The 25972-nt window shown below is 39.3% G+C and overlaps 1 protein-coding gene across 1 annotated transcript; it reads right to left on the bottom strand.

The window, feature by feature from the left end:
- Positions 1-10039: 10039 nt before the first annotated feature.
- On the bottom strand, positions 10040-15186 carry LOC144706999 (Putative methyltransferase family protein). The gene is made up of 8 exons (XM_078580112.1): positions 15092-15186; positions 14955-15022; positions 12871-12990; positions 12729-12802; positions 12067-12124; positions 11641-11742; positions 11441-11549; positions 10040-10264 (listed from the first exon to the last, which is right to left on the bottom strand). Exons 1-8 carry the CDS (start codon positions 15169-15171, stop codon positions 10144-10146), a joined length of 732 nt encoding a protein of 243 aa, XP_078436238.1. The 5' UTR covers positions 15172-15186; the 3' UTR covers positions 10040-10143.
- Between the last annotated feature and the right edge of the window lie 10786 nt (positions 15187-25972).

Here is a 25972-nt window from a genome sequence, read left to right as displayed (position 1 = left end):
ACACTCATTCTCTCTCTCTCTCTTTATTCTTATTTAAATAAATATATCCATTTATTCGCCCGAATTTTGGGCGAATGACGTGGATACTCCTTAGTAAATATTTAAATATATTACAAATGCCAAATAAATAATATATGTGTTATTTAAATATGTAAAAATCAATTCTTGGCTATATAATGGTCAAAAAATTATATAAAAATATGGAAAAATTCCATAAAAATCATGGAAACACTTACCAACCTTTAGCCAAGTATTTAAAGCCCTGTAAAAAATATTTCTTCACTGAAATGAAGTTAAATTCCATAAAAAATGATAAAAAATCAGAATTAATAATAAAATGAAAGGTTAAATGATCTATCTTTATTTTAATATGATAACATGCAAATATAGTCATTAAAACACATAAATATAATGTAAAATTCATTAATTAATCATGTTAATTTTCAAGTTATCAATGTGCCATCCATCTATCCACCTGGTTTAGCATCTATCCATCCGTCGATGTTTTTATCCCTCTTTTATCACTCTCTACCTATCTATCTCACTATCTATCTATCGATCTCACTGTCTGTCCATATATCTATCTCACTGTCTACCTATCTATCTCACTGTCAATCTATCTATCTCAATGTCTACATATCTATCTCACTGTCTTCCTATCTATATCACTGTCTATATATCTATCTATCTCAATGTCTATCTATCTATCTATATCACTATCTATCTGTCTATCTCACTGTCTATCTATCTCACTGTCTATCTATCTCACTATCTATCTATCTCACTATCTATCCGTCTATCCATCCATCTCACTATCTATCCATCTATCTATCTCACCGTCTACCTATCTATCTCAATGTATATCTATCTATCTCACTGTTGATCTATCTATCTCATTGTCGATATATCTATCTCACTGTCTACCTATCTATCTCATTGTCTACCTATCTATCTCACTGTCTATTTATCTATCTATCTTAATGTCTATCTATCTATCTATCTCACTGTCTAGCTATCTACCTCTCTATCTCTCTGTATAACTATCTATATGTCTATCCCACTATGTCTCTCCTCTCTCTTTCTCTCTCTCTAAATTTATGTTTATCTCTCTGTACCTCTCCCTCTCATTTGGGTTCCCTTCCTATCGATCTCCGCCTGCTCCATGATTTGTTGCTTCCTTTCCTCTGCCATTTCCTTCTCACCCAGTGAGTGGGCTCGCATTTTGTCCCCCTATCACTCACAGTTTATCAAAGCTATTCTACACACTTACCATGATCTTTAGTGCTGGAAATATCATATAATATCATATCTCACATGATATTTAGCAGATAAGTATTCTGATGGTATCGGTATGTAGTACCATAGTAAAATTAGCCATGCCTATGCTGATTCTGAATGTTGGAAATATCAACATTGTTGAATCCAACACTGTTGAATCCACCCCTTCCGCTTATGTACCCCAAGGTCCTAGAGTATATGGGTAATTTTATATTTAATCATGCCTGGACTATTTTCACAGAACATTAATTTTATACTTAGTAGGCCCAAATATAATTTTATTTCGCTATTTTTTATGTATTTTTCAGATAATTCCTACACATCTGTTCTGGAGCTTCTTCATTGTAGGCATATGTCGACCCAAAAGAGGTACGTTTATATATCAACTTGTCACATATATAACAATTTATTGTATATAACAAATTTTTAGTTGCGTATATATCATTCTGTCACATGTGTTATGTGATTATCGTGTTTGAGTCGGCCAAAATATTTATCGATCTGTCGATCTATTATTAGTTCCATCAGTTAAAGATTTGTGATTAAAATCGATGGTCATCTCCAAAAGGATTTGACAATATGAAGAAGAAGAAATGGGTTCTTTCCACCCATCCTCCTTCGCCTATGCACTACTGTAATGGATCCATCAGTCCATTATACTGAGTGGACTACTATTCGATCAGTTGACGGAGTAAATATGATTGATGGATTATTTGTTCTGATTGGTATAAGTGTCCCTCATTAACTTGCTGTAATAAAGCAGCATTAATTTCTGCATTTTTGTCTTTTATGAACCTAGAGTGTTAAAAAAAACTATTTAAGTCTCCATTAACTATTTTATATTTGAATATCACTTTAATACATCGTGCAAATTGCATGTCACACATTTCGTAAGAATGAATGCATATTGTGAACAATTTTGATAGAGATATGGAGTCCACATTTGCAACAACTCCAAAATCAACAGCTAGGGCTACGCCGTCATTGTCCGCGGAATGCTATCCCGTTGAGGTTGATGACAACGTGTCATCTCGAAAGCATAAGACGTAATCGGTCTAAAGTTTTTGATCGATTTGTTGAAGTTGGCCCAGACGAGTACCAGTTTACGCTTTATCAAGCACAAAACCCCACCCATAAGGTCATCATCAAGCAGAATAAAGATAAGAGCAAAAATGTATTTTGGAGGCATCTAGAGAAAGTACATCGTAAATTTCATGATGAACTCAAGGGAGTCTAGACGAAGCAGAGAAGTCTAACCCATTACGACTTACTATCCCATAAGGTGTACTTACGCGGCATCAATGTGGAGCGTACGAAGGGGGAGTTTGTCAGGGTCATATGTGACAACGATCTTCCTTGGCAACTTGTGAAGAAGAAGTCGTTTCGAAGACTATGGTTCTACGGGAAACAAGTGGTTGGGGACATTCCTGGTCCGATGCGGTCAAAGCAACGGCTTCTAACATGTATAGAGAAGTCCAAGGGAAATTAATAGAGATGTTTTCTGGCGTTCACAGTGTTTCTCTTACCGTGGATGCTTGGACATTACAAAATAACCTCGCCCTTTTAGTTGTCACTGCCCACTTGATTGACGCCTACTGGAAGCTCTGTGAGCTACTCCTTGCTATTCGACGGATCAAGGGATCCCAGTGCGGCACCAACTTGGCGAGGATCATTGTGGAAGTTGCATATGAATATGGCATCAAGTCGAAGCTTTGTGCCATCACCACGGACAATGTGCCTAACAACAGATTGATGATGGCCTCTATTGTAAATCAACTGAAGACCGTAAACCCACAATTCACTATGGATCGACACACACCATGTGTTGTCCATGTACTCAACCTCATAGTCCAGGTCGGACTGAATATCATTTGTAATCCTGACGCACCAGGAAGTAGTACGCTACAAGTCCAAGAGTTTCACACATATGCAGCATTAGACAAGGATGAACCAACTGAATCACAAGTCAACGAATATACTACAACGACAACTGCTCCTTTGGGAATAGTTTTTTCACGTGTGAGAGTCATCGTCAACGCTATTCAGGGATCCACGCAACAAATGGAGAAATATGTTGATATGTGCAAAATTTTTGAGCTCCCAAACTCGATCAAGATAAAGGTTGACTGCCCAATGCGTTGGAACTCCACGTTCATTATGTTAGAGCACACTCTTGCCAAGAGAGAGGTACTGGACCATATGGCCGTGAGGTTCCTTTCGACATCGACTAAAGATTATGCCCTAAGTCAGGAGGACTAGGAGTTGATTGATGAATATTTGTGTATCCTTGGCCCACTATGCCAAGGTTCTGACTATGTGTTTGGCGAAGAAATTGCCAATAACTGAGGTAACATCATTGATCGTGGAGCTTAAGACTCAACTTGAGGAGGCTATGTACAGTGCTGGGGTAGCCTTGGATGCTGAGCAGAGGGATGTGTTGCGCTCGGCTTGTAGTGCTATGAATAACAAGTTGATGCAGTAGGCAACAGTACTTTGGGGCAATCATATTGTGGTGACGGCAGCGACATTGGATCCATTCTCCAAAATAGACATTGTGGGTCCGTCATATCGCCAAGACGTGCTTTCCTATCCTGGCGATCTTTTAGACTGTGTGTGATACAAATGCAACTGGATGTGATTCGGAGCAGGGCAAACCATCTGAAAGACGTCAACCGCAACAATATGTATCCTCCAAGCGACAACATACACGTCCGTGCAAGTGTCAGCGACCACGCTCAACGCCTAGATAGGAGCTCGATAAGTATCTGAACATCCTGTGTTGTGAGGAGAAAGATAATCCACTAAGCTGGTGGAAGGACGTCGGAACTTGATACTTCCAAACTTGGCAAAAAATGCGTCCCAATTTCCTGCCGTAAGCCCGACCAGTGCACCGGGTGAGCTGCTTCTTTCAGTTGGTCGAGGCATCACCACGTATCGAAGATCACGCCTAGATTTAGAGAGCATTGAGATGCTGATGATGCTTCATGCATGGTTCCATCGCGTAGACCAGTACCCGTCTGACTCCAATGATGACTCTGTCGATGACGCAAGCTTTTGAAATGGTGAGTTATGTTATATCGCTTTCAGACCTTTGCTTGAGCATGCTTCTTTTTCTTAACTCTCTCCTTTCCACGTAACATCGTAAGAGGGTAAAAGCAGGAAGGCGGTGGATGGGTTTACATTGCTTCTACGTTGTAATGCTTACTGTAAGTTGTGCTAGTACCCCATCCTTGCCGCTTTTTTCCACCTTTCCCTATATGGGAATGCATATATTTGTCTTCCACCTGGAATGCAAAGAATCTCTCTCTGATGTGTTACTTTGAATTTATTTTCCGTAGCTCTGATCTTAATTTCTCAAAATTTTGTTTCTAATGTGAATTTAGAAATTTCTATTTAAAATCTGCAATTTTGAATTTTTCTCTTATCTTCACTTCCCTAATTTAGAATTTTTTTTTGCTCTGAGATTTTGATTCTTTCTGAGGAAATCATTTGTCAAATGATTGTCTCCCAAATGAAATTATAGGACTCCTTTTCTTATCTGAAAATTATTGTAGACCTCTTTGACGGAAAATGGTTGACTCACCTTCTTTTTACCTGGAGTGTCAAAATTACATTGTGCTTTGTATTTTGAAAATAATTTTTTATGATGCAAAGCCAAATTTCTTGTTAAATCTCACTTTTAAGAATTTTTCAAACTTGAGTCCAAGATTTCATATGCTCTAGGTATCCAGTTTCAGAGGTAAAGATTTATTTTCCAATTTCTAAATATATCTCCCCTTTGGTTGTGGTTGTGTTAACAGACCCATTCATTCATTTTTTAACTGAAAAAATTGAACATTTTTAATCGAATCCCTTTAGGGGACCCTGCTCTCCCTCCTCACCGTAGAGGACACCGAGTGCGGTGACAAGTGCGGTGCGCTGATCTGATTGTCAAACAACTTCTCCCAATGTGATTACATTATAAACTCTCTCATGAAATTTAATATCAGCAAGAGGAAGTTAGCTCTCAAGTGGAGCTTTATCTGTTTGCTCTGGTGGGGCCTCTACCTAACACCCCGTATGGGTGATAGCCTTTAGTGCTCTGGCGGCTGGTCAAGGAGGAATGAAATAGGGAGAAGATGAAAGAGCTGGGAACGAATTGTGGATCACCATTATAAAAGAAATCTGAATGTAACTCACACTTCATGATCACTTTTTCCAAGAAGGAAATCTCCTGCTGGTGGCGTGAAACAGGCTTTTCTTGAAAGTCCCATGAAAAAAGGAAATATTGACTAATAATTTCATCCCATTAATGAAGAATTGGCCCCTAATTTACTTTTTTAATTCCGCTCATCTTTGATGTTTTCTGGCAAGCAACGAGATCATATAGTTAGTGGGTACTCACCATCTTGTGAGAAACAAGCTTCAAATGCCTGTCAAGGCTGGCATGATGCCTTAGAAGGAAAGGACGTAAATGCCCCTCATACAGGTGCCTCACCCCCTAAAAAACAGAAGCAAACATCTCATTTTTTAACTGAAAGAATTGAACATTTCAACTCTTTATTGAAGCTATTCAGACCATCTCATTTGTATGAAATTTCCGTCTCAATAATGTTTTTTGTATCCCCAACTTTCTTTCTCAAGTCCCCACTCTCTTCCTCTTATGCCATTCATATGTTGTGTTATTGCTGCAGATTTGATAATTTTTTCTCCTTTTGGTCGATGACAGATTCATGTCGGAAAATGTGACCGTATCTCTGGAAATAAACAGTTTCTTTGAGACATTAAAAAAAATGCAAGTCAACCATTTACAATGGTTGCAATTTGCATATATCAATGGGTAACTTACCCATTGATGACATTCAAAATTCATTTTTCCATTAACAATTTTAGTTTTTCTCCTTTTGACATTGATCTGATTTCAGTGTGGACTGCCTAAAAAGGCGAGAGGTGAGACAGCCATCTCAACACCATCATTCTACACCAAAGTGAAGGTGATTTTGAGCGATTTGGATGGACGGCTGCATGAAATCTGCATCAGTATTCTGTCTCAGATTCTGAAAAAATGCTGCCTTCTTTGTTGGTTCACCTTTGATGTGATGGATGAACGTCACATGCCCACGTCTGGCTCTACTCTGAATTTTTTTTCCATTTTAGTTTCATGTGCTATCCTTTTAACTCCAATGGACATTTCAAAGGGTGGTTGTAAGAAGTATATGAACTTTTCTATTGTAACATATCCATCTCAATTAAAGATGGATATAAGAGTACTTAAAAAATCTGATCAATTATGCACACCATGTGACATATTTAAGCATGGGATTCCATGATGGAATACCCATCTTTCTAAATTGTAAAGGACTTCTTCAAACACTATTTCATTAGATTGAAAAAGTTGGGGATCAAATAATGAACTATCTACATTCATCTGGAATTTAACTAATGATTTTTATATTCAAATTTCTACTATGTAAAAATCAATTGAATTTTTGCAAATTAAGTATTACAAACATTTCAATAACTAACTTGTAAAAAGACACCACTGTAATAAATAGGGTTTTGAAATGGTGGGGTTTAAATAATAATTTTTTTACATCTCTCAAAAGATTTATTGCATTCTTCGGGAAATTAATCAAAGGATAAAGGGAATGTGAAAATCAAATTTTACCCTGTTAAAGTACTCATTTATTGCAACTAACTACTACAATATGATTATAACTGCATGTATGAAAGATAATTTTATTCCTAATTAATGAGGGATTAAATTTCAAGTTTTCCACTTTTTCAAATGTAATCAAATAAATTTATGTGAATTTTCTCAAATATATTAATTAATAATTCGTTCACCTTTCGTCCGTCCGCAATCCGAGTATTCCGGACTGACAGTTTTTTCATCCTATGGGACCAAAAACATCCTGTCCGTCCGTTCTTCTGAAAAATTTTCATCCCGGAATTTGTCTGTGCCCCCGGATGAGACGGTTTTTGCATCCGGGATGAAAAAACCGTCCCGTCTGCGTCTCGGACCTATATTTGCAACTCCACAATTCGCCGTTACATTGGTCGAACAGTTACCAATCAAAGTTGAGATACTGATTTGTGTCACCCAATCATTAAGTTACGCCATTAAGGCATTGCGAAAAGCGATGCCATAATGGCATTTAAAATTAAAGAATAACTTCTCACCTTTTTTCTAGCGCAAGGCGCACGGAGACCAAGAAGCAAACATTCAAATGGTTTTTCCTTTTTCTTTTGACTGGTCAACAATGACAGCTCCTCTAACGTGTCATATGACGCATGTCACCATGTGTACATGTGGCATGCATGTGTACACATGGCATGAATGTGTCATTTTCTGATTAACAGTGATGACATGGCACATGCTGACGCGCTGCCACATGACACGCGGTTTTAATTATTTATTTAATTTTATTCCTTTGGGACTCTATGTTGCCTTTTTTCTCTCTAGGTACACCTGGCAGCTCCAAAAGTGTTAAGCGTGAAAGACGATGTGACGAGGAATCTCAAAGATTTAACAGTTCAACCAAAAACAAAAAAGAGGAAGCGTTAGCGCCAATGATGATGATAGAGAAAAAATAAGGGCTAGGATTGCTTAGAATTCAAACTGCTGTATCTGACGATCCACTACTCCGATTGAGCTGAAATTTTTAGAGTTGCTTTGTCTCCCAATCCTCTTTCCATCCATACCATCTGATATATAAATAGAGGCTAGATCATTGTGAAATTCATTTTGAACTTGCTTCCTACTCATGTGGTCTGATTGAAAGATAGTGAGTTTTGAGATCCATCAAGTGTGTTCTTAGTGTCTTGGATGTGTGGGAAGAAACATTAAAGAAGAGGGAGAGCTTACCGGTACTGGTAAATGGCCATGCTCCTAGCCAAACATACGGATCTAAGGGAAGCATCTTCACCTTACATTGCTCTTTCCCGACATCGCTGTTAGCTTACTAAAATTTTAGTATCACCTTCTTTCACTATCACAGCACCTCCTTACATCCCCATAATCTCGTCTTTCTATCATCATGCCATTCATTTGCTCGCTGATTCTTATCTCCAGGACATTTTATACCACACTCACATAAAACTTCGCATTATTCTACTCGATATCACTATCTTGCCTATTAAATTCTTATCTTTATTTATTCTCATATCAATAAACAGTATAGTAAGAATATTAAATCCTTTATTATCGTTCCCTATATAGAAGATCCATACTCGTCACTAGCTAAATATTCATAGGTAAATACTGATATATATTTTTTGAGTAATCTCAATCACCAACGATGAATTAAAACCTTAGAGTTGAGATTATCAGTTATCTTATAAATGGATATCGTAGTTCCTCACCTTTATACATACGATTGCCATCTCTGTCACTTGCTGGTGCATGTCCACAATCCATTTCTACTGCAATGAATGACTGCAATTCACAAACTGTTCCCCTTCCCTCCAATCTGTTCAGACTGCCCACACCCACTACCCACTTCTACTTACTATCATCTGGCAATACTAGAACAATGTGTAAGGAATTAAATTTAATTGGTATGCCTAGAGCAAAATATGTAATATTCTCAAACATAATCTATAAGTTCTGGATATTTTTCTTAGATTTACTTAAATTTCATCCCATATAAAATTACAACTATATTTAGTAACTAAAATTTTACTATCTCATTACATGATCCTTGAGGATTGATCTACTCTGTTTTAAGGAAAATTTATAAATTTTCTTGCTCATAAGAATCTTAGATAACATTTTTATCCTGATTCTGGTATATTAATATGTATACAGTTAGATTCCTACCTACTTTTTCTAGTCATCTAACATCCTATATATGTGTCCGCGTATGGATTGATCTTATGTATATATATATATATATACGTACGAATATGTGGTGATATATCTATGTATAAGTGTAGCTTTATATAAATATCTATTTAAGCATCAATATGCACATTTCTACCTATTTGTCTATGATTTGAACAATGCATCTATAAATATAAATAAAGATACCTATCAAGCCTAGCTATATGTTTCATTATGTATGTTCCAAATAATCTAGCTAACATCCTACATACTAACCTTTTTGCATCTCTGTCACCATACTTACCTACCCATCATGGTAGCAATGATCTGATATATCTACATTTATTTATTTTAAACATATCCATATTTCTCTATAGATCCGTATGTACATTTCTTTCTGTCTTCATCAAGTTTACATAAATAGATAGACATATCTATTAGAGAAAACTTCTATCTAATTAAGAACCAATTTATTGATATATCTACCTACCTATGACCCAGTATAATATATATGTAAAGAATATAGATACTCATATCAATGTACTAATATATATATGTACATACCCACCTATCTACATTTCAATATCTCTAGTGGATTTCTATGTCTCTTGGTAAAAATAGTGTACATACTACAATTGACATAATCTGAATTGTAAAGGGTAAACTTTTTTTTCTTTAGTTTCTGTATTTTGACAAAATTCAATAATTTGTTCCTACAAAATTTGGTTATTTAGCTATAGAGAGTAGGTGAATAAAGAAAGCTAGACAAGGTAAAAAAATACTTTATTTCTCTGCATGTTTAGACATACCTGATTAAATCTGATTGGAAAGCCCATATTTTGAAATCTCTCCTGAGATCATAAAAATGATCAGATATATGCAGATATATATTCACCCTCACCCGGCCCAATCATGCTTTACAGTGGATTAAATGACTGTTTTGTGTGCTTATATCTGGGTTCTAAAATACTTGCTAATACATTAATTTAATAAGTGAGGAGATGACAACTGCATGAAAGAGTCAATATCTTAAAACCTAGACTTACAAAATTTGGCTCCATTCAGGGAAGGGAGATCTCGAAGATGACACCTTGGAGATTACTGATCACTGTTCTCGTCTCAGGTACCTCGATCACCTTCATTCCCAGCTTCCTAGCCTGACTTACTACCATCTCGTCAATGCTGCACAAAATTGAATATAACGAGCCCATTAAAAATCAGTAATCTCCAAGGTGCGCAAAAAATATTGAGTTATATTTAAAGAATCTTGTTCTTCTGGCAATTCTTCGAGTTGAACAGTACATCCTGTTAAGTATCACTAAACTGAAATAAATTTATTCTGACAATTGAGTGGTTAATGGTAAGAAACTATGATTAAAACTGAAAAAATATCAAGAAAGGATGAAAGCCTTGGTGTCAACGATCAACTTGGCGTCCTCAACACCCGGGGCAGTTTATTCTACTTCGTTCCTTCCCTCTCTTGGTTCTATCATGGACAATCGTGAGGATTGAGTCTTGTTGATTCTTACGGTGGGACTATTCAGATTCATACTAGTTACTGCCAATTCGAGTTGATTCACCATCGATCATTCGGCACTCGACCGAGATTTCTACTCCAATTCTCGGAAACTTTAAGATCTATTCAGTGTCTTAACAACCACTTTTTCTATCGCAGTGTCATTTATAACCATAGGCAGCCCACTAATCCGTGTGTGCTGTCTCTTTTCCCATATACCTGAACCTCCTCCTCTGATAGGACCTGCTGAAGTGCTTTTCAAAGTGTTTGGTTAAGGCCGCGCTTGCAGATTACAACATTTTTGCTTCTCACTTTGGTCAGTTAACAGTAATCTTTCTGTGGACGTCCAGAAATTTGTTTCACGTAGCTTGTCCAGGAAACTTTCAGTTAAGGGAAAGGACCAGTTATATGTAAGACCCATTGTTTATGCAATGTGGGATCCTCGTTTTGGTCAACCAACAGTAAAAGCCTTTACTAAAGGAAGTGCTCTAAGCCTAGTAAGGAATCTCTGATCCGGAAAAAAATTGAGTAATTACAAAAAAGATTGTGCAAGTAAAAGAAGACAGAAACAAGCATGCAATCGCCTTAAGTTTGAGGACATAAAAACTTCTGCTAAAATCCTCACATCTGACAGTAACTTCAGCGTGGGATCAGGTGGAATGAAAATAAGTTCACATGAAATGGAAGCAAATAATAAACATATGAATAGTAATGATACAATTTCAAAACAAAGTTCCAAACGTAAAAAAAAGCTAGATTGGAGGAACAGATTCTTCCCAACACACTGGGTTTGCAAAATACAATTAATTTAAACCTTATAGGGCAAGAGAAACATAACCAACCTTTTAACTCGGGACATGTATGCGAGGATGAATCTGCATTCTGGTTGACTTCTTTCGAGGACCATTTTTACAGTTGAAAAAAGCAGAGGAATATTAAACTGCTGAAAACTTGCATACAGTCAGGGGATGCAAAGGAACATCTTTCAACAAAAACTGACATCAGAAGAGAAATAAAGATAGGATTTGAGACAAAAGGATATAAATATCAGCTCCAAGGATTAAATCAAAACCAGCTGCGTATTTTTCGAGGATCAATGCAGTTTGCTCAGAGTTTCCCCACTCCAACTTCTCTGCCTTTAATACTACGAGGATAAAGGACAGGTTTAGAGTTTGATGATTGCTGCACTGATATTCAGCTTTGGAAGAAAAATAATTCTGTTTACAATCAAGTCCACAAGCACCATAGACATCTGGTCATCGCTGCACTGATATTCAGCTTAGTAAGAAAATATTAACTTGATTTCAGAGTTAAAAATATATTTCTTACTAATCCATCCTCGAATAGAAGAAATTTGACACTCTTTCATTCGATAAGATGGCGATAACATCTTTAATCTCCTTGTTGCCGAACATAAAGTTTTTTGTAGTAGAAAATAGTGCTACAAGTATTTTTCAGGAGACGTTACCAGATACAGCATTAGGCCCCGAAGATGATTCCTGAAGCTCAATGTTTTTCTTCAATATCTGTAGTTTCAAAAAAAAAATTGAACCAGGGATCGTCTCAGTAAACCTTGGGAATTATAGAACATCACACAAAACAACTCATCAAATTACAATTTCCATTAAAAGAACCAAAATTTTGGGGAACCTGGGTGTCACTGTCTGGTACTGTTCCAGATATGGATACCAGTGAATGGTTCCAATATCCAATTTGGATAACAGACTTGTCCTCCGCCCTGCCCTACGAGCCTGCCTTCCCTGCTGCCACCCCATTCCATTCCCCAACCAACCACCGTGCACCCCCTCCACCCTTGCCCGAGGTGACTTAATTTTTATGACAATGGACTGATTGTTGGGAAGAAGAGCCCATGATAGAGAAGAAGTGTACTGGACTTGGTTTCACTTCGTTTATTAGGATTATATTGAATTTTTTAAAATTATTTCTTTCCTTAATGCCATCTTCCTCCTTTATTACTTCTCTTCTCTGTTAAAAATATGCCTTCTCCATGAACATCAGTATCTTAATTATAATGCATAGGTCATTATAGTAGAACGTACTTCGTAAACCATTATTAATTGATAAGTATAAAATGCAAAAATAACAAAGGAGTTATTCTCAGTAACTTGCCTCCAAAACTTCATCATTGTGGTCAGTTAATACAATCTCCCTGCAGAATTTGCTACAAAGTATGCCAGTAATTCCTGAAATAAAAGCCAAAAAGATAACTTATCTGATAAGCCGTAATTGAAAACAGACAACCCTGACTTGCCTACGCCAGAGCCAAGTTCAATTACTGAACGCTCATTTAGGATGCCTTCGTTCTTGCACAAATAGTTGTTTAGAAGAACAGCTCCTGGCCACACCAACTGGCCTGTGAGGTCATAATCGGCTGCCAATAAAGAAAATATTAGAATACTCAACAAAGGGATAAATAAAGTATTTCTGGTTGTCTATAATGCCCACTTAATAAAAAATGGTATGTCCTAAAATAATGTTTGGAGATGAGGGTTCCTAATGTAATTTTGTCTTTTGAATCCTTGGTCCTATAAGGGCAGGGAACCAATTTGTCAAAGCAAATTCGGTTTTCTACTCATCGCCTGACACCCAGAGCGGTGGGTTTCTGATATGACCCCCTGGTTGTATTGATATTTAACCAACGCTCCCACGAATTTCACAAAATAAAATTTAATAAAATCTAAGAAGTCCTAAGCAACTGTCTGAGAAGGAGAGCTTAGGAAGTTATGGAAATAAGAGAAAAGATGAAGAAGGTGCCCCTTATAAGAGCTTCACGAGGTACCGGGGAGATGGTGGTGATGTGCAGGTAAGATTATCCAGATTGTCAAAGTGGGAGAGAGGTAAAGCAACTGTGAAGGAGGAAGAAGGGTCGAGGAGACAGAAACTCACGATTTTAGTCTTGGCTGACTTTACCAGTGCAAAATCAGTGCCTGAAATAGGGATTACTTACCGGGACAATCTTTCTCATAAACCTGGCGTGGTATCTTATCAATACTCCCCCTAATTTGTGCCAAGGAACGGCCAATTGTGTGCCAGAGGAGAGCCACATCATCAAACCATATCAGTTCAGAAGGGGTGTCAGTTCATCAACATGTTATCTAGGTTGTTTTCCTCCAACCAGTGCAAAACCTCCAACTGGCAATGGATTACTTCTTTGGAAGATAGATGGGGTGTCACACAGCAGCAGTAAAGTCACATTCCATATACAATGTTTTGTGTAAAATAATAGCTTATTAGACTATTCAAGGCAGATTCTTGGCTCCCATGATAGCGGGCTCCTCTCATCGCCTGCCTCCTCTCCTCCAGTGTCTCAAAGCACAAGAATAATTGTGCAGGTTAATTTGTAGAAATAAAACAAAACTTTAATGTACTCTTCTTCACAAAAGCACATGTAAAATTCTGAAAATAAATACCTTTATGTTGCCACAGCATATCACCTTAATATGATGCTTAAAACAGAATGGTAGATTTCGAGATAAAACTAAGATAAAATTGTGCTGCAAATTATGGGAGGTCTTACAATGACAATCTACTGACCTGTGGAACATGTTTAACTGTGAACCCAATAGTACCGTTATAATTAAGTGTGTGCATCCCTATAAAGTGGATAGAGATCAATGGGGAAAGGAAGAGAAATCCCAGACTCAAATCTTGAGGTAAGAGTCATCCTCGACTGGCTTTCAATGCCTGAGGGCCTTTGCAGAATAGCATATCCACACAACGAAATATTTTTTGTATCTTACTCAGCTATAACTATTGGTCATATTTGTCTGTTCTTCTTTTCTTGAATCGTCCACACATTGATAGTGATTACTCATTTTTTATGGAATTCTACATTGCTTGATCATTATTTTGATTAATCCGCATTTTGCCAGTTACAACCAAGCATCATAACAGACTATGGTAGTTATACTACACCTTAAACTGCGAAGAATTTTTGTAGATACTGATGTTACAAGAACAGTACATATAATACGACTCATTTCAAGAATCCACGTTTTAAAAAGGACAATGGCGCATTACGAGAAAAATCTATTCATAGCAAAAGCTGTGGTCATCCGATTAATGGTATACCTAAATACGGTATTATCAACCGAGGGTCAACTGACAAAATTTTCGACAAAATTCAGAATTAACTGAAGGATAACAGAACCCGCATTATCGAACAAAATTAATATCTTATTCACGCCTGTACATGCCTTTCGACCAGCTCGGCAATTTTTTACGAAAATCATCCGAAAGTGACGACGCAAAAGCAGTAAAATTTAAATCGAGAGAAACCAAAGGCATAAGGAGCAAGACAGAATAATATAAATAGTTCTAGAGTCGGACACATACTGGAAGCAGAATGCAGGCAGAGCACCTCGATAACGTAGGATCCGAACGTGAACGATGTGATCTTGTAGCTGCGTAGCAAAAATCGCACAGCTTCAGCGAAGATTGTTCGAGATAAACAAGAAATTAGACTCACGCACTCGCGATTCACGAAGAAAAACTCATCCAACTGTACAATTTCTTCGTCTTCCTCCACCGCGGGAGATTTCTCCACCTCCATTCCTGCTTCGGCAAACGTCTCACTAACTGCCGAAAGGAGAGTGCATTCATATAGTGCAGGGACGCGGACGGGACGATTTTTCCGTCCCAGAACGGAAAATTCGTCCCGGGGACGACAGAACGGGACGGTTTTCGACCCGTGGGAAGAGAAAACCGTCCCGTCCTGAGGTCCCGGACGATGGACGGTCGGATTCACATCCACCGGTTGAGATCTAGCCACCTGGCCTCGTGACATTTTGCATTAAAGTCCTTGTATTTTTACGAGGTTAAATGTAATTGCACGTGTCCCTACGACATGTTAAAAATTTTAACATACCTTTAATATATTAAAACTCCCATCCCTCACTAACTGCCGAAAGGAGAGTGCATTGAGTGTTCGCCCGTACCGACACCGGTACAGGATGCCGGTATCGGGACGGATGCTGTATCGGATATCAGAAAGGGAATTATTGATATCCATTTTTCTCGATATCCGGACATCGGATATCGGTTGCTACAGTGCCGATATCCGATACCAACATCCGTCTCGATGTCGGCATCCATCTCTGTCTGAGGGGGAAGGATGACGGTACCGGATATCGGGTGTGGATATCGGTTTTCGCTATCCACATCGAATTTCATTAAATTAATTAGTTAATAATTTTCGTGTATTTTTTATTCAAAACTTTGAATCAAAAATATACGAAAGAGGGAAAGAGAGCTGATCAGCTGAAGGTAGCGGACGGCAGAATAAGTGGACGGCGGTAGGCGGACGGTGGACGGCGGCGTCGACGGACAGTGGCATCAGCATAATCGTTGGGCGAACACTACACGGGTACGTTCCAGCGTTTTCGTCCGTTTAAGACTCGTATTTTTCGTCGGTTTTAATCTTAGACTATGTCGTTTAAGACTCGTTTCTTTGTTTTATGTTCCTAATTCATCCGCTCAGCAGTCAAATTGTAGTTAAAATGACTATAGCATTGCATCCCAATGCTATAGTGAAATTAAAAGATGTTATTTGCAGAGATAATTAAAGAAGTTATTTCATTTATTCGCTGATTCTGCTACGATTTTTTGTCTCTTATTCTAACTCTCTGATTCTTTTTCGCTGCTTTACCTCTAAGTCTCCTCTCCTCTCATTCTCTCTTACTCTCCAGTCTCCAATTGTCCATCGCCCCTCTCTTCTCTCTTGATCATTCTCCCTTACTCTATAATTCTCCCTTTCCTTCTCTCATTCTCTCTTACAATCTAATTCTCCATCTATCACTCATTATCTCTCATGTTCTGTCACTCATTCTCTCTCCCTTACTCTATCTCTCAATCTCAATCATTCTCCTTCTCTTCTCTCACCCTTTATTACTCTCTAATTCTCCCTCACTCCTCGCTTCTCTCTCTCTCATTCTAACTGACTCTATAATTCTCCCCCTCCTTTCATTTTCTCTTACTATCTAATTCTCCCTCTCTCTCTCATTCTCCCTCAAGCTCTGAAATTTTTTAACTTACAGTTCCATCTCTCCCTCTCTTCTCTCACCCTCTATTACTCTCTAATTCTCCCTCTCTCCTCTCCTCTCCCTCTCTCCTCTCCTCTCCCTCTCTCATTCTCCCTTTATTATTCTCTCTTCTCTCTCTCTCATTCTAACTTACCCTGTTATTCTCCATCTCCCTCTCTCATTTTCTCTTACAATCCAATTCTATCTATCTCTCTCATTCTGCCTCACGCTCTGTAACATTTTCATACTTTACCTCAAATTCTCCCTCATTCTCTCTCACCCTCTCTTACTCTATAAATCTCTCTCTCTCATTCTAACTTACTCTATTATTCTCCCTCTCCCTCTCTCATTTCCTCTTACAATCTACTTCTATCTCTCTCATTCTGCCTCACGCTCTGTAACATTTTCATATTTTTACCTCAAATTCTCCCTCCTCTCTCACCCTCTCTTACTCTATAAGTCTCTATAATTCTCCCTCCCTCTCATTCTAACTTACTCTATAATTCTCCCTCTCCCTCTCTCATTTCCTCTTACACTCTAATTCTTTCTCTCTCTCTCATTCTCCCTCAAGCTCTGTAACATTTTCATATTTTTACCTCAAATTCTCCATCATTCTCTCTCACCCTCTCTTACTCTATAATTATCTCTTCTCCCTCTCTCATTCTCCCGTAATCTATAATTCTCCCTCTCCCTCTCTAATTTCCTCTTACACTAATTCTTTCTCTCTCTCTCTCATTCTCCCTCACGCTCTGAAATTTTTTGACTTGCAGTTCCATCTCTCCCTCTTTTCTCTCACCCTCTATTACTCTCAAATTCTCCCTCTCTCCTCTCTTCTCTCTCTCATTCTCCCTTACTCTATTATTCTCTCTTCTCTCTCCCTCATTCTAACTTACTCTATAATTCCCCCTCTCCCTCTCTCATTTTCTCTCACAATCTAATTCTATCTCTCTCTCTCTCATTCTCCCTCACGCTCTGTAATTTTTTGACTTACAGTTCCATCTCTCCCTCTCTTCTCTTTGACCCTCTATTGCTCTCTAATTCTGACTCTCTCCTCTCTTCTCTCTCTCTCATTCTCCCTTATTCTATAATTCTCTCTTCTCCCTCTCTCCTCGCAATGTCTCCCACCCTCTACTCCCATTCTCTCCCTCTCTCTAAGTCTCACCCATTCTCCCTCACCCTCTCCTACTCTCTATTTCTTCCTCTCTCATCTCATTCTCCGCTACTCTCCTCTATCACTCTCTCTTCTTTTTAACTTCTTTACCTCTAATTCTCTATCCCCACTCTCATTCTATCCCACTATCAAATTCTGACTCTCTCCTCTCAGTCTCTCCCACTCTCCAATTCTCCCTCATTCATCTCATTTTATCACACTCCCTACTTCTCCTTTGCTTCGTTTACCGTCTCTATTGCTCTCCCATCTTTTTAATTTTTAACAACTAATTTCCCTCCCTACTCTCATTTTCCCTTACTCACTAACTCTGCCTATCTCCTCTCACTCTCCCCCACTCTCTAATTGTCCTTCATTCCTCACATTATCTCCTACTCTCTAATTACCCCTAAATCTCTCTCACCCTCTGTTACACTCTAATTCTCCCTCCCTACTAATTCTCTTTTACTCACTAACTCTACATAACTCCTCTTGAATTCACCCATCTGTTAATCTCTCCCAGTGAATTCCACGCTTCTGTCATTCTACCTAAGTGCTCTTTTAATTTATTGGTTATATTCATAGTATCCGGCTTACCAAATTATGCCTCCAAAAACATGAACCCACCTCGAGGTAGTGGCCCAACCCAAGACAGATCTGAGTCGGGAGCCATAGGTCCTAAACGTATGGATGTGGGAACTTGTTATGCCGTACAGAGTCACCCTCGTTCGAGTCGGTCAGTAATTATTGACTACTTCGAACACATGGAAGATGGATACTACGCATGCTTACTATGTCGGGAGATGAACTTGCATAATAAGAGAAAAGCGATAAAGCGGCAGGCCAACAAAAGCACCAACATTTTTTGGCAGCATTTCAAAGTTTGCCATCCAGCTTGTCATGCGGAGCTCAAGGGCGAAGTGTCGGAAGACCCTAATCAGCCACGTATATCGGACAGATTGTAAAGCAGACAACAGGGAAGGCCAGGTCGACAAGGGCCGATTAGTGGGCACACGCCCGGAGGAAACGAAGAATGTCATTGCACGGTTGATATGCATGACTGATTCACTGTGGAGCATTGTTCAAAATGTCGCCTTCAAGGAGATGTGGCGTTACGCGACACTTCTCGACTTGGATCCTCCAAGTGCAAAGGTCATTAAGCAGTGGACCATCCAAATGCATGGTCGCATGAAACAAGATGTGAAGAATCTATGGGAGAACGTGGACCGAGTGTCACTCACTATAGATGCGTGGACCGCTGAGAATGGTACCGGACTACTGGGCATCACCATCCATTGGGTGGATGATAAATGGGTGTACCAAGAGCGGGTACTTGCCATCTGAGAAATCGTCGGCAAGCACGATGGGGAAAACATGGCGGCCATCATTTTCCATGCTCTAGAAGAATTTTGTCTACGGCCGAAGGTCAGCATTTAACGGCAAACTTTATCTTACTAACTAAACTCGTGAATTACATGTGACCGATATTTATGCAGGTCTACGCCGTGACTACTGAAAATGCCACGGCGAATAAGAGGATGTTGGCCTTGATGGCGAGGAAGATAAAGAACATTAACCCGACCTTTACCACCAGAAGGCACGTCCCATGTGTCGCGCACATTCTGAACATTTTTGTTCAAGCGGCAATAAAAAGTTTTGGTATTCCTTCAGCCCAAGTTGTGGAGCCCGAAGAGGGCGACGTGACGAGGACAGCATAGCACTACGACAGCGACCAGGACAACGAGCTTGGAGATATCTTCTCAACATCCGATGACCATGACGGAGCACGCTGACCGTTATGCTTGGGTGAAGCAGTTGCAAAGGTGCGTACACTAGTGCACAGTATTCGAAGCTCTACACAATAGAGAGAAATTTATGTGAAGGCATGCGAAGATGACCCCGAAGTTGAGGACTCCATCATGGTCATCTTAGACTGTCCGACCTGATGGAGCAGCACTTAAGCTATGCTAGCGGCCACCGTGAAGAAGCGGGATGTAATTGATGAAGTGTCGAAGGCTTTTGGCCGGAAGGGGATGGCGACAAAGATGTTGAAGAACGAGTGGGAGTTAGTGAAAGAATTTTTTCGCATCCTTGATCGTTTTGATGTATCCATCGACCACTTTTGCAAGATAGTGACGCTGGCGATATGTGACGTACTATACCTCACACACGGCCTCAAAGAACACATGGAGAAAGTGGTCCAGCAAATCAAAGATGGAAATTTCTTCACAGGTGTACGACGATTGCATGAAACAGATCGTTCAAACATGGCGCAAGCGTGTAAGGCAATGCATTGGAAGCTTGCACAGTATGCAGAGATCTTGTGGGCGAATGAGACAATCACCGCCGCGGCATTGATGGATCCATTCCACAAAGGGTCAATGCTCCGTTCGGGCGTTCGAGAGGCAACCATTGCATACGTACGGTCCTTGTTACCATGTGACTCACTGTCGCATCGACCGGGAGGGGACGTTGAAGAGGGACCTGCAAGAGGTAAAGAGTTGGACACTTGGCTTTAGAGCATTATGCGAAAAGTCCAATCGGCATGTGCGGCAACGAGGTCGGCGTGGGACGAGTTCAACCAGTACCTAACGGAGGTTGTGCCTAATGAGGGAGTGTTCACTCCACTATCATGGTGGGCCAGCACAGGGGCGAAGCGTTTCCCCTTTCTGCCGTTACGAGGGAGTTGTTGTTTGTATGTGCGACTAACGCTCATGTCGAGCGCATGTTCTTGGTGGGCAATGCTATTGTCACGTACAAGAGATCACTGTGAAGTGTTGGCTCCATGCGGACAACAAACGATGGTACACTGACATTGAGCTGGATTCAGATGGCGATGATGAGTAAGATGGTGTGGTCGCATGTGCTAGAGGTACACATCAAGTTCATGAACTACATGTTTCCCATTTTTTACATAATCATTATTTTTTATTTCTTAACTTTCGCTACGCAGGTGACGACCAAGTAAGTACAAACCTCTGACAGAGCCGTGGTCTAATGCCTAGGGGAAGAGCGTGTTTTTGACATAGCCTCCTTTGTTTAAGACTTTGCACCTACGTCCTATATATTTAGTGAATTTTGTAAAAAATTAAGACTTCTCCATGTATATAATTTTACATTTTTTTATTTTTGCAACATTCTCATGAAAGTTTGTTGAATTTCACTAAATTAAACATTTTCACCTAATCAAACAAGTATTGTACTTAGTTCAAATGTGCACTTTATTTAGTATTATAAATATTGGTTCCACGAACCATGTTAAAGCACCACAAAGTGAGGGAGAATTTATTAATTTTTTTTCCAAAATTTTCCAAAAAAGTTCTTGAACTTTCAAAAATTAATAAATCACATTTTAACGTCCAAGTAAAATAACTAATTCAAATCTGCACTTCATTACTTATTATAAATATTGGTTAAATAAACTTATTGAGGCACCTAATGGTGGAGAAGAACTTAATTAAAACTTTAGTTAGAACTTAATTAGAACTTAATTCTCCTGAAATAATTGTTAAATTTATCAAAATTAACAATTCTTTATATCCGTCATAACTATATTTCTCTACCCTATCCTATATATAATCTTACTATCACTCAAAATGAATAATCATTATCATTCAATATCATGCTAAGCTTAGTATCCTTCCTCCTATATCTTAATTATAAATCTCAAATAACCCCTCCACTATTATCGTACACTCTCCCCTTACTATTAAACTGTCAGATTTATTATTCCTCTTACTAGCTATTTCTATTATCTATTAAGAGTATTATTTATATTATGCACTTTTATTTTCTTAAAATTACATTAATATTAATTTCGTTAAGACATTAATTTTAAGTCTAAAATAACCCTTCCATAAATATTTTACACTCTCCCCTTATTATTAAACCGTCAGATTAATTATTCCTCTTACTAACTATTTCTATTATCTATTAAGAGTATTATTTATATTATGCACTTTTATTTTCTTAAAATTACATTAATATTAATTTCGTTAAGACATTAATTTTAAGTCTAAAATAACCCTTCCACAAATATTTTACACTCTCCCCTTATTATTAAACCATCAGATTTATTATTCCTCTTACTAACTATTTCTATTATCTATGAAAAGTATTAACTATATTATGAAGTTTTTTTTTCTTGAAATTACATTAGATTAATTTCGTTAAAACATTAATTGTAAGTCTAAACTAACCCTTCCACTAATATCATACACTCTCCCCTTACTATTAAACGGTCAGATTTATTATTCCTCTTACTAACTATTTCTATTATCTATGAAAAGTATTAACTATATTATGAAGTTTTGTTTTCTTGAAATTACATTAGATTAATTTCGTTAAAACATTAATTGTAAGTCTAAACTAACCCTTCCACTAATATCATACACTCTCCCCTTATTATTAAACCGTCAGATTTATTATTCCTCTTACAAACTATTTCTATTATCTATTAAATGTATTAATTATATTATGCAATTTTATTTTCTTCAAATTACATTATATTAATTTCGTTCTAACATTAGTTATGGCCCACATATATGTTGCATTTTTGACATACGAATTTCGACATATGACAACAATACGTGAAAAGGACATATCTAATTTATTCAATACGTACCATCTGTGGGCGCGCGCAATGAGATTTACATATATGACGGCTAAGGCAAATATAAACTTCAAAAGAATTTAAAATTTTCCCATATGGGATCGCGGTGGAATGAGAAAAAATAAGTGGATATCGGTTTCCGATATCCGGATATTGGAAACCGATATCCGATATCCGGTGTTCGTCGCGTCCCTTTACCTACAGTAACCGGTACCGATATCCATCTAACCATCAAAGACGGATATCGTCTAATATCCGATATGCGGAACCATCCCACTTTTTCCCGGATATCCGATATCGGTTGTGCAATACAGGATGACGGACGGATACAGGTTGGGCGAACACTAATGCAGTCATATAGCGCAGGGACGCGGACGGGACGATTTTTCCATCCCATGACGGAAAAGTTGTCCAGTCCAAGAGAATGCACGAAAATCCGGTCAAAAATTCTTCCCGGGGACAACCGGACGTGACATTTTTCGTCCCGTGGGACGAAAAAACCGTCCCGTCCTGAGGTCTCGGATGATGGACAGTCGGATTCACATCCACCGGTTGAGATCTAGCCACTTGGCCTCGTGACATTTTGCATTAAAGTCCCTGTATTTTTACCCGGTCAAATGTAGTTGTACATGTCCCTACGATATGTTAAAAAATTTAACATACCTTTAATATATTAAATATATAAAACGGATTCTTTTTTCGTCCTGGACGTGGGACGGGACGGTTTTTCCCCGTATGAGATGGAAATTCATCCCGGGAAGAATGGACAGGACAGTTTGTATTGATGGACAAAAAAATCGTCCGATCCATGTCCCTACACTGAAGACAGACGTCGAACAGGATGAAATTTGTCCCGTCCCATCCACCATCCATGTCTGGGACGATATGGAATTATAGTGCATTGAAGTAGTTTTCGGTTCTCATTCCGGGTCTCGGATCCGCTCTCTAGACCCGATAGAGAACCGTATTTGCCGACACATAGGGTTTGACGGTCACGTTTCGATCCGGCGCTTTAGCAAACTAAACCTTACCTAAACTTCAGTCCTGTTCTTGTCCGTTCTTGTTCGGTCCCGGTCCAATCCGTGCCAGTCCAGTCTGGTTGGGTTAACTAGTCAATGTCAAAGTCAGAGTAGAAAGTTTTATATTCAAAGTAATGTTAAATATCCTCTACATCAAGTGGGTGCCCACATATGGATTTGATATTTTTAGAATTTTATAAAAAAATTAAATAATATACTTCCAATTTCAATCTGGTTTGACCCTTGGACCTAAACCTGTTTGACAAATCGGTCCACCCTAAAATGGATGACCTATGGTCTCAGTTTGGTTCGGTCCAACTGGTCCTCGGTCCTAAATGTCCAACCCTACCGACAAACAAACATGTTAAATCTATGTCGGTGTTAATGTTTAGTACGCTCATGTTCGTTCGCCGACATACTACTTTTTGAATGACCTGTATTATTAGCGAAGGGGAGATTGCTAAAGGTTTGTGGTGGGGTGGTGGCGGGAGAGGCATAAGGGCGAGAGGGGAGGGCGGGGAGAGAGAGGGTACTGTAAAACTAAAATAAAAAAAGGGTTAATAGCACGGTATGTCCCAAAATTTTTCAAAAATCTAAGATATAACCTAAATTTTTTTTAGGCACGGTATATCCCAAACTCTTTAAGTCGACGCCGACATATCCCGGTGATGACGTGAAATCCATCGTTGCTGCCAGGTGGATTTCCGGCCAGATTTTGACCTGGCGGAATCCACCTGGCAGCCACAATGGATTTCACTACCAGGTGTTTTCTGATAAGAGAGAGAGAGAGAGGCATTCTAGAGAGAGATAAGGAGAGAGAGAGAGAGAGAGGCATTCTAGAGAGAGAAAGAGAGGCATTCTAGAGAGAGAGAGGTGTTCTATAGAGAGAGAGAGAAAGGGAGAGAAAGTTTGCGTTATACTCACTCTCTTTCATAGCCTGATTTCGGACAGAACGCTGCTCAGGCCCTCCGTGCCCTCGTTGAACACCGAGACCGGGGGGGTCATACAAGACCCGACTACGATGATTTCCCCCGTCTCAACCTCCTCCCAAGCATTCCAAACGTGGAAGCAGAAGCATCCGGGAACGTCAACCCACTTCAGCTCGGACGCATCCTCCGCGTAACGAGGGAGAATCCCAAATCTTGAGACCTTCGTCTTGTTGAATACGACAGGGGACCCGCCGCGGACCATCTCTTTCAGTTCAAAAACGATCTGCTGGTAGACATCTTCCCGTCAAGCGAGAACCAGAAATAACGGAGGTAGGGTTTGCAGACGACGTCGTATCCGAGGGAGAAGAGCTCCTTGGTGACTGGGTCGAGCTTGGGGTGAGCGTTCATGGGCCGACGCCATGGATGCCATGGCCGCTTCGTCTCCCTTTCTCTCTCTCTAGAATGCCTCTCTTTCTCTCTCTAGAATGCCTCTCTCTCTCCTTCTCTCTCTAGAATGCCTCTCTCTCTCCTTCTCTCTCTAGAATGCCTCTCTCTCTTACTGGAAAACACCTGGCAGTGGAATCCCCATTATGACGTGGAAATCCATCGTGGCTGCCAAGTGGATTCCGCCAGGTCAAAATCTTGCCGGAAATCCACCTGGTAGCCACAATGGATTTCACATCATCACCGGGATATGTCGGCGTCGACTTAGAGAGTTTGGGATATACCGTGCCAAAAAAAAGTTTAGGTTATATCTCAGATTTTTGAAAAAGTTTGGGACATACCGTGCTATTAACCCTAAAAAAAATCCCCCCCAACTATTTGCCAATGGTTCGCCCTCTCTCTCAGGCAACCTCTCTTTCTCTTTTCGTTTTCTCTTTCTATCTCGGTTTACTTACTCTCTCTCTCTTCCGGTCCCTCCTTTCTCTCTCGGTCTCTTTTCACCCTCTCGCGGTCTGTCTTTCTCCCTCTCTCTTTTATTCTTTCGCTCGCTCCATTTCTTTCTCTCTCAGTCTGCCTTTCTTCCTCTCTCTGTCAATCATTCTCTCGCTCTCGCTTGCTCTCTCTCTCTCAGGCAACCTCTCTTTCTCTCTTCTCGTTTTCTCTTTCTATCTCAGTTTACTAAGTCTCTCTCTCTCTTCCGGTCTCTCCTTTCTCTCTTGGTCTCTTTTTCTCCTCCCGCGGTCAATCTTTCTCTCTCGCGGTCTGTCTTTCTCCCTCTCTCTCTGTTATTCTTTCTCTCGCTCTATTTCTCTCTCTCTCGGTCTCTTTTTCTTCCTCTCTCTGTCAATCACTCTCTCGCTCTCTCGCTCTCTCGCACTTTCCCACACTCCGTATATCTCTTTTTCTCCCTCGGTCTCCCTTGCTCTCTCTCTCAGGCAATCTCTCTTTCTCTCTTTTCGTTTTATCTTTCTATCTCGGTTTACTTACTCTCGCGGTGGCTGTCCTTCTCTCTCTCGATCTCTTTTTTCCCGCTTTCTCTCAGTTTCTTTCTTTCTTTATGTATCTCTCAATCTCGCCGTCTCTTTCTATGCCTTTCTAGATCTCTCTATCTGATTCTGAGCATGGGGTTTTATTTATAGAGTGGTTTAAAACTTTTGATTTTTCTAACGCAAGGTGAGGCGC

Source organism: Wolffia australiana, chromosome 8, assembly GCF_029677425.1.
Source record: "Wolffia australiana isolate 7733 chromosome 8, ASM2967742v1".
In the NCBI taxonomy this organism is placed as follows: Eukaryota; Viridiplantae; Streptophyta; class Magnoliopsida; order Alismatales; family Araceae; genus Wolffia; species Wolffia australiana.
Note: the sequence above shows the minus strand (reverse complement) of the source record. Positions and strands in the feature narration are given on the sequence as shown.

Bases quoted from the DNA above. Each gene is read 5' to 3' on its own strand.
- LOC144706999 (XM_078580112.1), bottom strand. From the start codon at position 15,171: ATGGAGGTGGAGAAATCTCCCGCGGTGGAGGAAGACGAAGAAATTGTA. The intron at 12,803-12,870 runs GCAAGTCAGGGT...CTTTTATTTCAG, and splicing joins TGAACTTGGCTCTGGCGTAG to GAATTACTGGCATACTTTGT. The intron at 10,265-11,440 runs GTTGGTTATGTT...AATTTTGTGCAG, and splicing joins TACATGTCCCGAGTTAAAAG to CATTGACGAGATGGTAGTAA.